This window comes from Prinia subflava, chromosome 6 (assembly GCF_021018805.1).
Source record: "Prinia subflava isolate CZ2003 ecotype Zambia chromosome 6, Cam_Psub_1.2, whole genome shotgun sequence".
Lineage (NCBI taxonomy): Eukaryota > Metazoa > Chordata > Aves > Passeriformes > Cisticolidae > Prinia > Prinia subflava.
In genome coordinates, this window is record NC_086252.1 from 11,098,916 (window position 1) to 11,118,116 (window position 19,201).

The window sequence follows — 19,201 nt, forward strand, 5'->3', positions numbered from 1 at the left end:
CAACAGCCGACTCAGTAAACCTTGAAACCTAAGCTGTTTGCCATTAGTACAGCAGTTTGTGCCCTCTGGACACCAAGCTCACAGCTGTCTCATTCCTGCCTTTGGAGACCTAAAGAGGCTTCCTACCTACTTTAAAATCATTTTGCCCGAAACAACCGTTGCTGGGGTGGATTTCTGAGTCATTATTTTTAGAGTTATCAACTATAAATCTTGAACATAAAACTCTGACTGTTTTTTAAACCCACACCCTTACTGTTTGTATTGTACAGAACATCAGGGACTCAGTTGTACAGAGACAAGCGAGGACTAACCCTGCGTGAACTCACGCACAGCCAGGGCTGGCGTGGGGATGCTGATGAAACGGGGTGAAATGCGAGGAATGGATTTCTTCAACAACCACTCAGCCCGTCCATCTCCGTGCGAGGCCTCGCCTCACAAACCGGGTCACTCGCTGCGGCACCGATGCCCCAAAACTCGCCACTCCCGGCTGTGTGTGTGTGGGGGGCGCCAGTGTTGTCCCCCAGGAATACAAAGCTCTGCTCTGGTAGAGGGACCCGCAGGTGCCCACACGGCACCGCCCCACAGGGAAGCGTACACGGCCTCCGTAAGACGGCTCAGCGGCGCTGCCCCGCGGCCGGGCTGCGGCAGGCGGGAAGGGGCAGGGAAAGGGAAGGGGCAGGGAAAGGGAACGGGCAGGCCTCGCCCCCTCCTCCCCTCACGGCCGCCCCGCGCGCCGCCTCGCGCCTTCTCTCGCGAGAAGCTGTTCCCACCCCCGCCGGCGGCTGTTCTGGCCGCGCTGCTCCTCCCTCCGCGGCCCCGCCCCGCGCGGCCCCGCGGCACATCCGGGCCCTGCGGTCGCTATGGTCATGGCGGAGGGCACGGCCGTGCTCCGGCGGAACCGCCCGGGCACCAAGGCCCAGGTGAGTCGCCGCTGCCCCCGCCGCTGCCCCCGCGGCCGCCGGGCGGGCGGGCGGGCACGGGTAGCGCCGCCGCCGGCGTCCAGCGGCCGGCGGGGCGGTGCCGAGGGCCGCGCCGGGCCTACCGGGGCTGGGGCGGGCAGCGGCGGCCTCCCCGGTGCGAGATCGCTTTGTTCCTGCGGCCGGGCGGGGGCAGCGGGCGAGGCCCGGTGGCCGCGGGAGAGCGGGCCGGGCACGGCGGCGGCTCCTTCCCCGCGGGCCCGGCGGAAAGGCCGCTGCGGCCGCGGGGAGCTCCGAGCGCCGCCGGGGCTTGCAGGCTGCGCGTTGGGAATGGAGGTTGCGTGGGGCCCGGCTGGCGAGGGAGCAGCCGCGTCCGCAGCGCGGGGGCCTCGGCCGGGCCGGACAGCACCTGTGACAGCGGGGCGTGAGCGCGGTGGGTGTAGGCGGTGCAGACGGGGCGGCTCTCCGGTACTGTCGGGCACTGCTGTTGGTAATTACTGCAGTGAAAACACCGGGAGCACGCTCCGGGAGCGAGCTCCTGACCCTGCACATGGCCCCGGGTGGGAGCTCCGCAGAGCGGACCGCACCTGCCTGCCCAGCCCACAGGGAAGCATCCTTCCCTTACATAACTGCGCACAAGGAAATGCTGGTGTCACATCGCTTCTCTTAATCAAAATGAAAGCCATTTGTTTCTGGAGTTTCACGGTCAGCTGGAAAAGGCACACCTCAAACACGGAAACTGCATTTTTTAGATTATTTCAGAGAGGTCAGGCCTTTATGTGAGCCTTTCCCCTCTGCTTTTGTGAGGAGAACTCATGGTGGGAAAGGAGCAGTGTATGACACGCATCTTCTCCTGTTCTTTGTCATAGCATAGAGGTAACATTATTACACAATCCTGTAAATTGGGTCATTCTAAGCATGTTTAATCTGACAAGGAGACAGAATATTGTGTGCCTTTAATACACTTGGGGTATTCTGAAAAACAACTGGACATACACCTAGGTTTGGTCAAATATTACAAAGTTCATGTACATTGAAGAGTTTTGTATATAGTGATGATACTTGTCTCCATAGACATGATTTTTCACTGTGTATGGCTGTGTTTAATCTTTTATTTTTGGATGATGCTGGTATAGCTATTCAGTTTGCAAAGACAATTAGGTAATGATATTTGAGCAGTGGGATATGCATTTGAGGTATTTTTTCCAGAGCTGACTTACTCTCTCAGGAACAGATTGCTGAGCTTTGCAGTTGGACATTTTCATTGAGTCACTGCACCTGCTGGGATGACTACAGCAAGCTGATGTGCAGTATCTCTGCATGATATGAGGGAGTAGCACTGAATTAAGAAGAATGCACAGTAAGAAAATGCCTATGGTTGGGATGATCGTGGGCGCAGCACATGTGGATTGCTGCAGAACACAGGTGCAGCTGGTTCTGAGGTGAAAACTTCAGGAAGGCTTTATCATTAACAAGGCTGATAAGCATCCAGATAAATCTAATATTTAAGGCATACTGACCTTACCAAGAGGAAGGTGGGAATGTGCTACCAGGTTAGGCCAGCACAGCGTTGTGTGATCTCAGTTCAGAGATGTTTTTCTTGCTGTGTCACCACTGGGAGTTTTAGTTTCATAACCAGTGTATGCTGCTGCTCTCTGCAGACCTCTTCTTCCCCACTGCTACCTGGTCTAACACCTGCAGTGGGAGCAGTGTGCTGTGTTCAATGTAAAAAATGCAGGCTCTGTGTGCTGCAGCAGGGCGTGGGGCAGCGGGGGTGTTCACCTGCCGAGTCATGCAGGGCTTTTCATTTCAACGTTTGCTGCTATTGCAGGCTGGGAGCGTAAATCCCTCTCACCCTCTTCGTGCCAGGACTGTGTGCTGCTCCTGTTCAGATGCAGCTTCCTGGAATTGTATAAACTCCAGCTGTTTTCCTGCATGCTCATGCTTATTGTAGGCTGTGTGCCTTTCTTCCTCCCCCTCTGGTTTTATTACATTGCTTTAAACTTTCTTTTCTCAAAACAGGATTTCTACAACTGGCCTGATGAATCCTTTGAAGAAATGGATAGTACATTAGCTGTCCAGCAGGTATTCCTACTTACATGAAATGTTGTTAATGAGTGCAGTTTCCCAGGTTTTGTGTTCTGGTATATAAAATGGAACAGGGCTTGATATTTATCTGCTTAGGGTGGTGCTGCATAGCAGTGAATGTCCTAAGCACCATATTAAGCATATATTAACAAATTTATGGTTAATTTTGTTTGCAGAAATTAACTTAAATTTCCATATCTGGTTTAAACAAATCATATTTAAGAAAATGGTGAGGGGTTCTCAATTCTTTTACCTTTTTGAATTGAAGAAAGGCATTTTTTACATCTGGCATTTTTAATACCAGTTTCCTTCCCTGCTCATCTACTTTTGAACTTTTTAGTCTGTCAATCATTTAAGTAAAAACTAAACTCCCTCCAAGATGTAATATCCTAAATATACTGTCTTACAGTAATTACAACAAGATCTAGTTTCATTTCTACTCTTCCCCCCAGTACATTCAACAAAACATAAGGGCAGACTGTTCCAACATTGATAAGATCCTTGAACCTCCTGAAGGCCAGGATGAAGGTGTATGGAAGTATGAACATTTAAGGTAAAAGTCCATCTTTTGTCAGTAGTCTGTCTTGGTTCTAAGTTTTGTTCATTGATGCTGGTAGTGAATCTATTTGAATGTGACATATCAAAACTAACTTAAATGAAGCGCGATTTTTCCACTGTTAAATATTGGTATTATTTTCTGAATTCCCTGTTATTTCTAAAGATTTAGAAATGTGCTCTGATCTTAATTTTTTTTAAAGAAAATATTTGTACCTCACTTCTTGAATACGAAGATATAGTCATGAATTTCCTTAGCACTTTCTCATGGTATTGTCAGTTCTTCATCTCCACTAATGTGTAATGTGATTTCCAGGTGCTCCCAGTGCTTTTTCTGAAATTTTCAGGCAAATAGGCAGGGACAGCAAGATTACCTGTGTCTTAGAGTTCTTTTTCTGCTTGTAGGGAAACAAACCTTCTTCTCCACCTCTGTCTTTCTTTTTTTTTTTTTTTTTTTATTGCATTACAAGAAGTACATTCAGCATTGGAAGGTTGTGCCTTGAAGTATTTTTCAGCTGTAATGTAGTTATTAATACATATGCAGTAATCCTTTTGTCCTGATTTTTATTTTTTATTTTTCTTATAAGCATCTCTTCTCACTTTATTGAGTATACTCTGAAACAAGAACAGTACTAAGCTCCTTCTAGATTCAGACACCTTGGGTTTTTGCCTCACATTTTTTTCTCTCTGGTCTTCAATAGTTCCAATAAACAGGGAATTCTCAAGAAAGGAAAAAGTATCTACATACAGTTGCAAAGCCATATTTTAGGAATTCCCCATCCTTTCATATACTCCACCCAAAAATTTAGATTCATAAAAGTGACTTGTCACTATGACTCTGAGTTTTGAAAAATTTATTCAGATTTTCTTGTAAGGTGGAGCACTGCGTTCTTTTAAGTTCAAGAATGCACTTTCAGATCCATTCCAGTGAAAGCAGTATGCCAGAGGTCCCACTCCCTTAATGACCTGAGGTGGGACTTTAGCCCCTTAATTGATTGGAAATACATCTTAGAAGGATGAGGCAATCCAGCTATATGAGTTTAACATTTACACTCTTAAATTAATTTTCTTGAAGTGTTCTAATTCTTTTTAATCTTTATTTGTGAAATAGCACATTCTTTCATAGCAAAGTTGGTATCTTAAACACTTCCACTAAATGATATGTTAAACTCAGCCTCTACTGTCAGTTAAGAATTAAAATGTAATTGTTTAGCTGAGTAAAAAAAAATCTGCTGGTACAAAGATCAGAATGTCTAACCTGTTTTTTTATGAGATACTTGCAGTGAAGAAGCAAATAGCTGATTTTGACGCTGCTGTGTTGAATTTCTTTTAGACAATTCTGCCTTGAGCTCAATGGACTAGCTGTCAAGCTTCAGGTAATTCTTTTCTTGAGACTTATATTTTGTCAGAGAGAAGACTTTTGTTTTGGGTAGATTGCAGAGCTTTGTTCTAAATATATACACGCAGGGCCAAGTAGTCGTTGGAGGTTTTGTAAGAGTTTAAGGGCTTGTGGCAAATAACCCTTTGGGAGGGTGCACAGGGCAAGGAAGTGATTTGAAAAGATCAGCTTATTTTTGCTGCTGTGTTTTTTTCTTAACTGAACAACTGTTTTAACAGAGTGAATGTCACCCTGACACATGTACTCAGATGACAGCAACTGAACAGTGGATTTTTCTTTGTGCAGCTCATAAAACTCCCAAAGAGGTATGGATGTATTCTGGAAAACTGACTCCAGTGATGCAGGAATTTTCTTTCACAGTTCATATGTTCACGGGGAGCCTGTTAGAGGTGACTTCTTTGTCAAATTGAGAGCTTCTGTGGGTTAAGAATATCACTTGAGCTACTCTTCTTTGCCATTCTGTAGTGTTTTACAGTGGAACAGGATGAGGTAAAAGGAACTACTTTTTAACCTCAGTGTTGGTGGCTTTGCACATTCCCCTTTTCCCTCTGGGTTGGTGTTGAACCTGCCTGAAACTCAATGGAAAAAAGCTTTGTTTAACTGACAGAAGAGTCCCTGCTGAGAACAGGCTCTCCTCTTCAAAATTGGCCTTGATCCACTTGTCAGTGTAAGCTTGATGCTCCAAACGTGATTCCATGTGCTCATTCTTAGGGCAGTTACTACAGAAAGGTGGTGGAGTCATAAAAATGTTTCCAGTCAAGTGGGTTTATCAGCATGGCATTAGCTTGTCTTCCTCCGTGTCCAGTTTGTTCAAATCTTCTGTTGAACCATTGATACATCTTTTTTTTGCCTTCAGAAAGTCTTTGTTGCTTTTGGTTATGATGGCAGTGCAGTTTGTCATATTTATCTTTGTATTTCACCTTCCAGAATAAGGTATTGTCTCTTTTTAACTTTATCTTTTCTGTCCGTTAAGATTTTTTTGTTCTTGTTTTGTTCTGCTTTTACTTTCCTGAGATGTTTTGATTTAGCCAACTTTCCACTCCCTCCTTTAAACCCTTTTCCATACTCAGCATCTTGGCATGTCTGGCAGTGTTGTCCTCAGCTAGACTGGAGAACTTCAGGTTTCTTTTTATCTCTGAACATGCAGCATTCATCTCCTGTTTTCCATGGCAGCAGTAGCTACCAACTCATGGTCAGACAGGGGGTGATGGAACCTTGAACTGCTGACAGCAATGTACAAGTGACAAGTCTTTTTCCTGAATTGGTGAATGGACAAAGGACAGACATTCCTTCTCCCAGTCTGGCTCAGTTCATCTTTACTTTCTTCCTTTAGGTGTACTTGATTGCAGAGACAGGGATGGCTTGTTACACACTTAGTTACATGTAAGATTTTAGTTTTCTTTGCCAAAGCCAACAGCACTGATAGATTTAGGTGCAGGTTTGGTTTCAGAGCCTGTAAAAGAACAAGTCTGGCAACTTGACTGTGGGAGACAAATGAGCTGTGAGGCAACAATCATCTTCCCTTTCAGTGTACTCCTAGCATGTATTTTTATTATACAGCTTTGCTCAAAGAGAGACATAAAATTCACTACTCACGTGCATAATGGCATTGCCATAGTAACTTTTTTTCTTGAAGTAACTTACATGGGTTGTGAAGCAGAGAAAAGAAATTACTCACTTAAGGAGGAAATGTAGTTATACCTTTAGACAAAGCTACGTGAAACTTCTGGGAATAAAAATGATCAGTGAAGTCCAAAGCACAGGGAAATACAATAAAATGGGTTTTTTAAACAAGTTCTGACAATGTCATGTATGTGCTCACTCACTGTCTGTTTCTGCAGTGTCCTGCTATAGACTACACCAGGCACACACTTGATGGAGCTGCATGTCTTCTGAATAGCAATAAATATTTCCCCAGCAGGTAAAAACATTTTCTTTTGGGAGGAGGTTGCAACTTAAGACAGTGACAAAGCCAGGGGAGAGGTATAATGCATTTTTCATGGCTGCTGTTGGAACTGTCAAAAGTCCTGCAGCTCTTAGTGGCCTATTGCCACTTCTAAGCCAAGGAAGAATCCTGGCTTATTCAAATGGTTTGCCATTTACTGGAGCTAAGGGATGCATTTTAGGAAAAAAAGCGTTTTAGTAGTAGCTGTTAGTGGTACGGGGCTTCCGTTGGAGTAGTGCCCACCTAAACACGAGGAGGGGCTTGGGACAGATGCTGCACCTCAAAGGCTTTCAGCAGGACAGCAACAAAACCCTCCAGAAGCCAACACCAACCTACTGTGGGACATGGCAATCATGGAAGACAGAGACAGGCTACTGAATGAGCAGCTCACATCAGAGAAAACTCCCTGCAGAAGTCATAATTGTGCTTCTCTAGGAATTCAGTATAGACAAGGAGGTGCAACTGGAAGTCTTTTTTTTTGTCTTTGCCCATAAATTCTAGAAACCAGAAATCCAGCCTTTACCAGAATAATTGATGATGATTAATTACAGGCAGAAGTTTTTTTGTAGGCAGAATACAATTTGTAAATGTGGAGCTTGCACCAACAAGTCTAAACTTCATATGCAATTATACAGAATATTTTTAACAATCAAAGTTTACATCAACACATGTCTCAGTAGCCATTTCATTAGAGCAGGTGTGTAACCTTTCTCCTGTTGCTTACAGGGTTAGCATAAAGGAATCCTCTGTAGCCAAATTAGGATCAGTGTGCCGAAGGATTTACAGAATATTTTCACACGCTTATTTTCATCACCGGCAGATATTTGATGAATATGAAGTAAGTAGTTTGAAATTACATCTTGAAAGTGAAGCAACTGAAGTCACAGCTGTGATGGAGTTGCATAAAATATTTTAGTGTTACTTGAAGATCTGTATTCAAGTGAAGGATTGATTACAGTAGATTCCAGTTTTACAAGAACTGAAAAGCTGTTATACTTACATACACACATAAATATGCATTTATGTGATTAGTGTACTCAGTTATGCTTTCCCTTCATTTAGATAAAAGGCCAGAATTTGAGGATTTTTTACAGACAACTCAAATTCATCTTGTATTTCATATATTCAAGCACTGAGTGCAGTTAGTACTGCTTACATATCTGGATTTCCTGTTTGTGTATGTTGCACTGCAGTTAAGGAATTAGAGGTGTGTAACTGTAAAGGATCAGAGTAATTGGGGACAATTGGGTTACTGCACCACCAGTAGCTTTTTTTTTTTAATGGGAAAGCAGAAATTAATAGATAGAAAGGAGATAAGTGGTACAGTTAAATAGAAAAGGAAACCTTTGCCAAATCCTACTTAAGGTTTCTGGAACAGCTGTCCTGTGCTGTTTTGTGCCCTGTTGTGTTGCAGATAGTGCATGGAGGAGGAATTTCAGAACCATACTTGTAAATATTTAAATATATTCTTGTCCAAGTGCTGTTAAATTGAGCTGTGACTGAAGCTTCAGTTTCAGTGAGTTTCTCAGTATTCGTAGTAACTATAAGCAACCAATAAAGATACAAAAGAGGCAATATAAATTTACTATTTAAGTGCAACTAAGACCTGTAAATCTAATGAGACAATACATAGAAGCAGGCTTTTTTTTAGCATGTTCCTCATAATGGTTTACAATAATCCTTCTGTACATACTGGTTTTTTGCCTTTTTTCACCTCCAGAATGAAACTTTCTTGTGTCACCGGTTCACTAAGTTTGTGATGAAGTATAATCTGATGTCCAAGGATAACCTGATTGTACCAATTTTGGAAGACGATGGGCAAAATTCAGTGTCAGGAGAGAGTGAGGCATAATGGGAAGAGCAGTACAGAATCCTGTACTGAATATAAACAAAACATTAATTATGTACTGTATATATCACTTTAGACACTTCAATCACGTATCCTCATAGCTTTGTTTAGTATACTTTTTGTATGCTGTGTGCATTGCCTTTTAATATGGGAAATACTTCTAAGTTATTCATGACCTGTATATTCATAAATGTGGCACTCATGGTTTTTAAATAAAAATAGTAGTATCTGTTTATAATGCCTGTTAATAAAAGAATTTACAGTTCTCTAAAAATGCTGCTAAACAATCATTGAATCACAATCCTGAAGATGTGTCTCATTGGGTGGGGAAAAAGTGAGATTACGATTTCACAGCAAGCCATTTTGTAATCCAGTAGCTATATTAAGTCTTAGTTCAAAGATTATCACCTTAAATATATAATTCTGCAGGAAGCTTCTTGCAATGTAGCTTTTTCCTAATTTACCTTTTTTTTTTTTAATGACTTTGAAGATTTACTTCTGGATGTGCATATTGCTGTACATGTATATCCAAATACTAACAGCATCTATAGCTTAACCAAAAGGACAATTTCACTATGGTATTGAACATATATATATATTCTTAATATATATCTAACACACTTCCTGGATTTTTTTTTTGTCAGCAGTGGAGGTTTGTGTGCAGCAGGTGACAGCAGCTGTCCTTTAAGGCAGACTTCTGCTGTTCTCCAGTCCATAACCTCTCTAAGGAATACCTGTGCATATTTATGGCAACTGCTTACAGATTATACCTCAGCTGTTCATGTTACTCTACATAACACACTGACACAGTCTCTGCTTGTATTCCTAGTCAAAACATGCTAAGTACCTGAAATATCAAACCATATTCTTTGCAGGAGTTAATTATGTTTTCAACATACATTTGTTTCTCCTCAGTTACCTTAACCATACTGACAGAAAGATTTGGATTCATGCTTCTAGTTCTCTATCAGGTGTCTTATTTCAAGTTGTGTTTGCAGATTTGCAATAACTGACAATAACTTTCCATGAGTGCTGCTTAATTGTGTTTTGTCTAGAAGGATAGAATTAAATGTTTTAGAGATGCATATAAGAGAAATATGGCTAAGTGTACATGAATGCAGGGTCTAAAAGCAGTAGCAGTGTTCTTGAATGAATTTTGCTTTGCTGTTTAGGAAGTTAGCTTGTTTCTCTGAGGTTGACAGGAGACCTCTATTTCTTTCAGCAGGTCAGAATGGGCTAGCTCAGCTAGTTTCAGTAATTTACCCTTTGTTTTCTACATTATATTTACATGGAAAGAAGGGAGTCCACATATTTTTACTAAGCGTTTTATCATAATACACTAAACATGCCTTAAATTCTGTTTTTCTTTATATGAATCAAGCACACCTCAAGCAACTGCTATCACCTGGATGTAAAGGGAATATAAACAATGAGAAAAATTGAGGAAAAGACTTAAGTATTTCAACAGCTGTGTTCTTCAGCAGCTTCTTGTCTCATGTTTATCATTGCATGTAACTGTCAGCAGGGTAATTGCATGAGATGTTGTCAGAGTGAAGTAGCTTTAGTTACTGTCTACACACTTAGCTGTAACTTGCCTTGTCTAGACCAGGGTACCTGACTTTGCTAGGTAACGTGGAGTTTGTACTGCAGGTAGGAGGATGCTTTCTGGAGGTAGTAAAATGTATTTAGCTCATTGCTGCCTGCTCCAGGACCATCCATGGTGTGGCTCCTTTGTACTGTCACTCTGCATGTGTGTATTGGTCGTGGTGACTGGGAAGGCAAAACATGAGACTGGTGTAGCTAATTACATTTCCTCTACAAAATTGAAGAAAATGATGTGGTGCTCAGGACTGCATTAAAATTTTAAACCTCTTCCTCTTATACTTTAAGAGTTTAGCTTCAAAACAGAACTCTGGAAGTTTGAATCCTGTTCATTCTCATTCAGATTTGCACTGTAAAGTTGACTTGCTATACTAAGCTGATTTTATATAAGGCCTAAGTGAGACACTGCTTGTATTTTCCCTTGCTATTGTTTACATGAGTACTGTGTACACACATGTGCCTGGATGGTACCATAAAACTACAGTTAGCCTAAGCAAACCATTGATTTGTCTAATAAATATTAACAGGTTTAATTTAGACTTTACATCATAGGGAAACTGAGACTGTCTTTGAATTACATTGTAAAAAAAAGGATAAAATTAAACTGCTTCTTTATCCATACCACTATATTTTGACAAGTTATTCTTTTTCATGTTGTCTGAGAACACAACTGTTTCCAACCAACCCTTGGGTGCTCCACCATCTCTCCTACAAGATGTGCTCAAGTCAAGTCACCTTTCTTCTTTCCGAAGCAGAGAAATAAAATACTCATTAGGAACTTGCAAGTCAGACCTCAAATTTATACACCCATCAAATCAGAACATGCTGGTCCCACAGTTCAGATATGGGAGGACTGGAAGAGGCCCTCTAGATACAGAATAAGCACATTTATGACAGCATGTCACAGACACAAAGCTTGTAAAGCAAAGACTCACTGTCAAATTACTTCTTCCTTCGTCACTGGGGTTTTTCCTCACCTTTGGTTTACACAGCTTACAGCACATCAGCCATGGTATTAAACCACAGGGAACTGTCAAGACAATCTCCATTTTTTGCTTTGAAAGATGAATATACTAAGGGAAAACCTAATGAGCTTTTTCTAGATGGCATTAACTGTATCAGGCTTTGCTGTTCAGACAAGAGTGCAAAAAGGTAATTTTAGCTTGAGGCAAGGTATACATTGATCTAACCCAGTTAATGTCAGTGCAGGACAAACATCATAAACTGGTAACTAATTTGGTTACAAGTACTTCTAATGGTGAGAACCTTCCTATATGGACTATAGAAAAGATCTGAACCTGTACAGAAAGAAAATATTTTACAGACCAGAAACAAGTGAAGCAGCCATTTATTGCAGTTGAACAGGTATGTAAATAAACTGTTCTTACAGTTATAAGCAAAGTACAAAATATTTAACTATGAACAGTTTCTTCCTGTTTGTAAACATTAGGAAACTATTTCCTCTCCCAACAATTTAAACATCAGAAAGTATAAACAGTCTTTTTCAGAGGTTCATGAACACTACTGGCTGCCTTCTGTTCTTTCTAACAGTTGCAGAGCATTTCTGTTGTCACAATCAGGAAAGGGGTTTCCCTACTACATTTCAAACACACAGGCTCCTGGCTGAAATGACTTGTTACTGACTACAAAAAGTGTACTTATGTTTTTTTTTCAGAGAATTCTTCTGGTTTACAAAGCTGCTTTACTTAATGGACAGTGCTGGTCACCACACCAGTAAAGCCAAACCTTAATGCTCTGGTTTGTGCCAGACAGGTGATGAGGATCTGAAATCAAATCCATACCCAAAATGCACCCTCCCTTTTTCACTCATCCAAGAAAGATAAGAGCTGCCTTCCAGAGTTTTTTTACTACAAATCTTATGAAAACCCAGAAGATTTTCCATAATTTGTTTTAGAAGCATTTTCTATTTTTTCAGTTTCAGCATCCAAGCCTTAGGAAGGTAAGTGGTCAAGTGCATGAAGTCGGGTAATTCTTGCACTGACTTCACACAGGCTGAGCAAGCAACTTGCCAAAAGCATACAGCTCAAATGAACATTGCTACAGCACAGGCAGCTTTGATACTCTGAGACAAATGACATTAAAAAACCCAGCTGTGTCCTTAACAATCCAGGAATTGCTGAGTGGGTTCAGAGGAAACAATTTAGCATAGGTATACTGCTTTAAAAAGACAGAAATCCAGAGGTTTGCAACATTGACAACACCTGTGAGATTCATGAGTAAGGACTAAAGCACAGTTAAAACTGAGGGCTACTGAAAAATCATACAGCTTTATTTCATTTTTAAAAAAGCCTTTCTTGCTAAAAGTGATGACATTCTAGTGTACCTGTGGACATCCTCAATTTCCAGCCTAGTTCCAAAACACAGTCTTGTGTACATCCCATTAATAGTAAGGAAAATACTTCTCTTAGAAAGATGCTATTCTGTTTGAATTCTGTGCACTTTCAACAGGTCATATGGAAAGATCCCAGTTAAAAGTTAAGTAATTTTTATCCAATGTAAGCATTCCAGAAAGAGTAACTACATTAAATTTACTACTTTATACTTTGTAACTTACTTAAAAACTTACATTAGGGTTCACTAATGTTAACTATCTTAAGCAAGGATCTTGATTTATAAAAAGTTATTTCTTTGATATACTTTAAAAGCTCTAACTTGAAATATTCAGAACTGGAGTTTTGGACCAATTTTTGCCCATTTTACAGATTTGACTTGTATGGAGAATGTCCAATGGTTAAAATTACATACACACAACTTCTGGATAACTCATTAAAAATATTAGAAGTAGAGCAACACATTCCAGGTTGCATGAGACCAGCTGTCACTCCATTTTTAATATGCTAGAGTGACCTGGCTTTCTGCCAGAGATGGCTGCAACTTGTATTTTCATATTTCTTCCCCAGAACCCTGGGAAGATCCTTGCTGCCTGTGACCATGACCAGTGCTCCCCGAGAAGTGCCACCACAGAAAGCAGCACTTGGGGCAGGCTCTACAAACCCAGCACTCTTCCTGTCAGCAGGGGGATCGTCCTCCCACAGTACCCTAGACAGGGAATGAGCACAAGGCTCATGGCTCCACATCCCTGACTTCCAGGTGCTGGTGGGAAAACTGGGAGAAGAGCCTTTGGCAGAAAGGGTTTCTTACTGTACCTCCTATTTGAGGTGCTCCCATCACTCCCCACAGTGTCCAGTGGGAAAATGAAGTTGAAGCTAGATCTCCAGAGCTGTAAAACTTTTGGAAGAAAACCCCCCAACCTACTACAAACAGCTAAGAGTTGCTCTTCCAAAGAAAAAATAAACAAGCCTGCCAGTAAGAATTTCATAAGTAATCAGGAAGCAGCTCCAAACAATATTATTTCAAGCTCCCCCTACACTAATTATGTCAGTAGAATGGGTTTTCCCCCTACCCCTTGCCCTATAAAATTAACCTTTTTCCTGCATGAATTAGTTTTGCTTACTGAAATAAGCAGCTACTGCCCACATCCTTCCTGCACAGCTCTGAGACTGCAGCTGAACCTCCACTATCCTGGCCATCTCCTGGGCTGCTCATTTGGAGCTAATTGTTGGTGTTCCCATCACTGTGTTAATCTGCCCACTGCATTTAGTGCCAGCAGCTACCACTGTGGATTGGGCAGAGTCCCACAGCAGCTGGTGGGATGCCACCCATGGGGAACAGGGTGTTGTAGGTAAATGACTCATGACATCTGTGTTTGCAGCACAACACAAAGACAGGTAACAAAATCCCTGGGTGATGTGGTGTGTGCTGTATTGCAAACACAGAGTGGAGTTATGAACACATTTGCTCAGTTCTTTTCTGACTTATTTTGACCAAATTATTTTGCACTAGCTTAAAGATAAAGAGCAATTATATTTTTTTCTTTGCTTCTAGAACTAAATGAGAAATGCACATTGTAGTTATAATCACATTTACCTTCTGGAGATGCATTTTTATTCAGCTTCTCTGTAAAATACAGTTTCCAGACAGCAGCATAAAAGCCGTTGCTGTTTGTTCCTCCACCCACAGAACCTTGCTAGCATTAACCTCCCTTAAGACAAGCAGCTCCTCCCCATAGTAAGGATGGAAGCACAGCAACTTGATCCTGTCCTCTGAACATCAAGTCTGGTATTTGGTGCAGCTCAATACACTTTATCCAGTGTGAGATACATTTAGCTGAGACATTTTTATATATACATCCATCTAACACTGCCTCTGAAGTTGAGCCTACATCCTCCCCCCATGCATTAGCAGCATTATTGTGCATACTGCTCTCAATGCTTCCTAGGGAGCTCCTCAAACTACTTGTTTGCAGACTGCAAGTTATCTCTCAGGGGATGAGCAGTTCTTAGTTTCCACTCACAAGTATATTATGAACACATCATTATAATACAAGCTCTAAGCTCCTGGCTTACATGTACAGAGAACCCTGTGCATAGCTGAAGTTGTATTCCAGGAGCAAGTTACCTACCTGCAGCCTCCCGAGATTTTCTGTCCATACCAAGTCTGAATGTAGCTTAAATTAATAACACTCTAGTGTAAGACTTGACATTTCTCTAGGCTTTTGAACTTATGCAAGGCAAATAAAGTGAAAATTATATTAAAACATAATAGTCAGACAGTTCATTTTTCCCACCAATATTTACAACATCCTTAAAAATCCCCAAACAACAAACCAACCAAATCCAAAAACATTCCTCCAGCTTGTGGAAAATTCTAAACATCCTCATTCCTTTCTCTCACACAATTCAAACTGTCACTGTTTTGCAGCTTTTACTTCTTGCTTGTCAAAAACATTACCAAGTTAGCAGAGCACCCAAGTCTTGTAGTTATACTATTAAAGACAGAAAAAACAATTATTTTGCAGTAGTATTATTACTACAGTAGGATTAACACAACATGGAAAAACAACAAAAATACAAAAGAAGTTTGGGAAGAGTCATAGGATTACACCAATGTATTTAAAGTAGTGTAATTTTTAAAAAAATCCATTTGTGTGATTTATGTACATGTCCATTTGATGCAGTTACTTACTAATCACATACATGTGACCTGAGTGACTCCATCTTCCTGGTCAAACTGTCCATCATCCAGTTCCCTTAATACTCCATCACTGCTACTGAATCCTGGAAAGCCTCCATAATGAGAGGATCCCTCCTTGATCCAACATTGTTTAGAAGGAGATAGGTGAAACTCATCAGGTGCTTGTCCAGTTTCTACAGGGCCAGAAGTAGCTGTGTCTGATCCAACACTTCTGCTGGACACTCGGCCTTTTTCTTCCCCAGTCACTTGTCTTAAGGATTTGCTCTGAAAAACGAGATGATGTTGAAATGTTAGCTTATTTAGGGGAAAACCAATCCAGGCAAATGCTTTGCAATGAATCATGGATAATTAGTGCAGCTGCATTGTAACACTGAGTGCAATTCTCAAGAAACATGCCATTATCTGAGGAGGCAATTACAATTCCCATGATACATCTATGCAAATACAAGTCAGTGGCTGCTCTATACAGCCATTTGAAATGGGATCACCAGAGTCCTTGCACAGCAGGAACTCCCTATAAATGCAGTCTGATGTTGGTACTGGGATTGCCTGACATCTTTCCTGTTGAAGTGATGGTTGCCAGTGTCAAAAAGAAAAGTGAGCAGATGGTGATTTCTGTGAACAACAGACCTACGAGACCATGCCAGGGGTTCTCTGAGGCACAACAATCAATAAAAGGTTTATCTCAGTTCAGCATCAGGAGCTACCCGAGTTACTGAGATCTGTGATGATGCAGCACCTCCAGAGACGATGTCAGTGCCCTAAGCCACACGGAGGAGCAGGGGGTCAGCACGGCAGGAGTACCCTAAGCCTGGAGCCCTGCTCAGCACGAGCACAACTACACCAGGAGATGTCTGCCAGGGGACAGAGCCCTGCCTACAGAAGGAGCACAGGTAGCTAAGAGGGAATTCAGCCTCAGCACGGAGCTGCATTTCTGTGCATGAAGGACACAGTGCAGACACTTCAAAAATAAACATTCCACAGACTTTTACTATGCTTTGGCAAGTTGGCATCCCCCTTCTATACACTGCCAAGCTTTTTCTCAAATCCTTTTGAAACAGTATAAACAACGGCCCATGTGGCTAAAGCAAACATATTTAGGAAAGCTGCTACAGGGGACATTGGGAAGCTAGACAAGGGGAAACAGCATCACCCCAGGAGAAAAAGAAGGAAAGAAGTTTTGCCTGGATGTCACAGTAAGAGGATGGAAAAGTTTGCTTAAGCAAAATAAAGAAAAAAAGAATAAAACAGTCCCCTTCAAGCACTGCATGGTTCAATCTTCCATCTCATCCTCTGAACCCTTTCTTAGAAAAGCAAATGGTATGTGACAAATAAAAAGTCCACGGAGACAGTACAGCCCTTGTAACCCAATAACCTTTTGTAGTATCCCATAAATCATAAGCCAGGCCATAACACACTAACCCACACATACACATGAAGGCAGAGAGATGAGCTGTGAGGATGTAACCTATTCCATCCTCAGAAAAGAGACCCTGTGAGATTAACAGACCAAGTAGTGGGGGGTTCCCCTCAATTTTTACTGAAGTAAAGCTTCCTTTAGAAATGGCAATGCTAAATTCAATTCAACAATCAAAAAAAAAATTATTCTGAATACAGAAAACACCCCCTGCTGCCATTTTCCAGAATGGAAGTCACAGAGGCCCAACAGCTGGACACGCCTAAGGAGCACAGCTCCTTCCATGGCCAGACCCTGCTGCACTGTGATGTGACCAGGGCTTGATAGCTAAGTGATGAGAAGGCCTGGATGAAGCTGCTTTCTTATTTCAGTAATGAAAGAGTCTTGTTAGCAGCATTCTTCCCAGGGTATCTGAGCTGTGAACATGCTAACTGTATGCTTAAATAATCGTGAGTTGTGATGCAGTCCTTTTTTAAACTTTAACCGCAGGTATCTGAAACATTTCTGTGTTTCAGAAACATCCTAAGCTGTGGACGTGAAAGTCTTTTTAACACCAGCTTTTATGTAATATGAACATCAGTGAACAGATACAACATTTTGGTAAAAATGCAATAAAGTAAGATTAAAATTATGCGGAAAATCAACGTAATTGGCAAAACAGAAGGAAAATGTAACTCTGCTAAATGTTTCAGCTTCAGCCCCAGTTACCTGTTTATCCCAAGCTAGATGACCTCAGCATAGTGAAATTTCCTGGTAGAGAAGCAAAACATTCACTGGTACTTAAAAAGCACATTTCATTCAGATTTCAAATACAGAAAGCCTGATGCAAACGGCTACAAATCAGCCATTTCTTGTTTACTTTGACTATGTTTAATGCTTAAGTCAAACGTTTCTCATTCCAACAAAATAAAACAACTACAAAACACATTTTATTTGTATAACCCGAGGCTGCTCATCACCCCACAATGAGGTGAAAGAATTTCAACAGCAAGTACAATGCTTCCTATTTTTAATTTAAGCCATGTCTCAAGATTCATCAGTTCCTCAGACTGAATGTTTTTACAGAACTGGTTTGTATTACATCTCTTGGCAGAATCCAACTTGTGACATACAGTTACGCTGCCTTTAAGAGACATAAGGGAAAAATATCAGGAGTTGATGCCCTTATTCTATACAGAGTACTCAAGAAGTAGGAAAGCATCAGGAGAAGCATTATTTTATGACTGACATAATATTGCTTTATATATTTACAATGTTATCAAAAATTGTGGTCCAAAACATACTTTCAGAAATGTATTAGGAAAAAAAGCAAAGGCTACAAAGTCAGACATGTGAGAGAAGTCAGAAGGTTTTAAAGATAAAAGCTGGAGGTGCTTTTGACACAGAGGATGGTTAGGGAAAAATATCCACTGGCAGAATTTAGAAAAGGGTATGAATGGAGAGAGATTAAGACCCTGGCAAAGGAGACTACACAAAACACTGAAGAGCAAAAAATGCAAAAGCTCCAAAATGAAAAAATAATGGGTAGTGTACAAGAACTAGCTGGGAATTGAGACAGTGGCAGAGACAAAAACAATAAAGCAGGATTTGAACTGTGCATGTTGAAAGCAAGTTCTTCCAGGCATGGAAGTACTAATTATCAGGGGACATGGTGAGAAGGAAGTTAGGCTGGAGATAAGCAGAAACCTGGATAAGAACAAAAAAAGGAAGAGTATATTTTAGAAACACTAAACAAAGGAAAACACAGATGATGGCAACACATTGAACAGACAGTAAAAACACAGAGAAAGATCAAGCAGAAATGCAAGAAATTTAGACTTATGGAGATATTCATACAAATAGAGAAAGAAGCAGCTAGGTATTACTGCCATATAATTACATGCCATGAATGAGTTTGTAAAGTTACTACTCTGCTGCTGGACATGAGTGAAAACATTCAGTTTTCCTAACTGCTTAAGATGATCACAGGAAAGACATGTTGAATAGAAAAAGGCTGACTGAAAACCAGAAAGAACCAAAAATGGGACCCACCACAGTATGTCAAAAGACCTGTCAAAGAAAAGCCCACCAGGAGTTCACCCTTCTCTGGGCACAGCAGGATCCACTGCAGAACTGTGCAGGTGCAGTAAGTGTTGTGACACTGGCTTTGTGCAGAATGTGGAGACTGGCAGTCACTTCATCTCAAAGCACTTGATCCAACCACTGTTATGGGAATTCCACTCAAAAGGGCCAAGGAATTGTTGAAGTTCAGCTGCAGGAGTTTTACAGCCTCTAGCTCTCTCACACGTTTTCATGCAATAACAGCCCTTCAACTCTGCTAACCTGCAGATTACAGTATCCCTTCCAGCACAGCTTTAACACTCCTCTCTTGTAA

At 41.3% G+C, this 19,201-nt stretch overlaps 2 protein-coding genes and 1 long non-coding RNA gene across 4 annotated transcripts in view; 1 reads left to right on the plus strand and 2 right to left on the minus strand.

Annotated features, from left to right (window-relative positions):
* LOC134552016 (uncharacterized) overlaps window positions 1-775 on the minus strand; it is a 4,546-nt gene extending 3,771 nt beyond the window's left edge. Inside the window, exon 1 of the long non-coding RNA XR_010080743.1 lies at window positions 312-775. This is a non-coding gene — a long non-coding RNA (uncharacterized LOC134552016). The remainder of the gene's footprint in view (window positions 1-311) is intronic.
* LOC134552014 (MOB-like protein phocein) overlaps window positions 1-10,982 on the plus strand; it is a 19,287-nt gene extending 8,305 nt beyond the window's left edge. The window contains exons 1-8 of the mRNA XM_063400227.1: window positions 770-920; window positions 2,940-3,002; window positions 3,458-3,558; window positions 4,894-4,936; window positions 5,178-5,264; window positions 6,801-6,880; window positions 7,631-7,742; window positions 8,625-10,982. Coding sequence (XP_063256297.1) covers window positions 861-920; window positions 2,940-3,002; window positions 3,458-3,558; window positions 4,894-4,936; window positions 5,178-5,264; window positions 6,801-6,880; window positions 7,631-7,742; window positions 8,625-8,756 — 678 coding nt within the window. The 5' untranslated portion in view covers window positions 770-860 and the 3' untranslated portion in view covers window positions 8,757-10,982. Of the gene's footprint in view, window positions 921-2,939; window positions 3,003-3,457; window positions 3,559-4,893; window positions 4,937-5,177; window positions 5,265-6,800; window positions 6,881-7,630; window positions 7,743-8,624 lie in introns of the transcript that reaches the window.
* Window positions 10,983-11,687: 705 nt separating this feature from the next.
* The window catches only part of RFTN2 (raftlin family member 2), a 30,175-nt gene continuing 22,661 nt past the window's right edge, over window positions 11,688-19,201 (minus strand). For both annotated transcript variants that reach the window (XM_063400226.1, XM_063400225.1), the window contains exon 10: window positions 11,688-15,674. In XM_063400226.1, coding sequence (XP_063256296.1) covers window positions 15,405-15,674 — 270 coding nt within the window. In that variant the 3' untranslated portion in view covers window positions 11,688-15,404. The remainder of the gene's footprint in view (window positions 15,675-19,201) is intronic.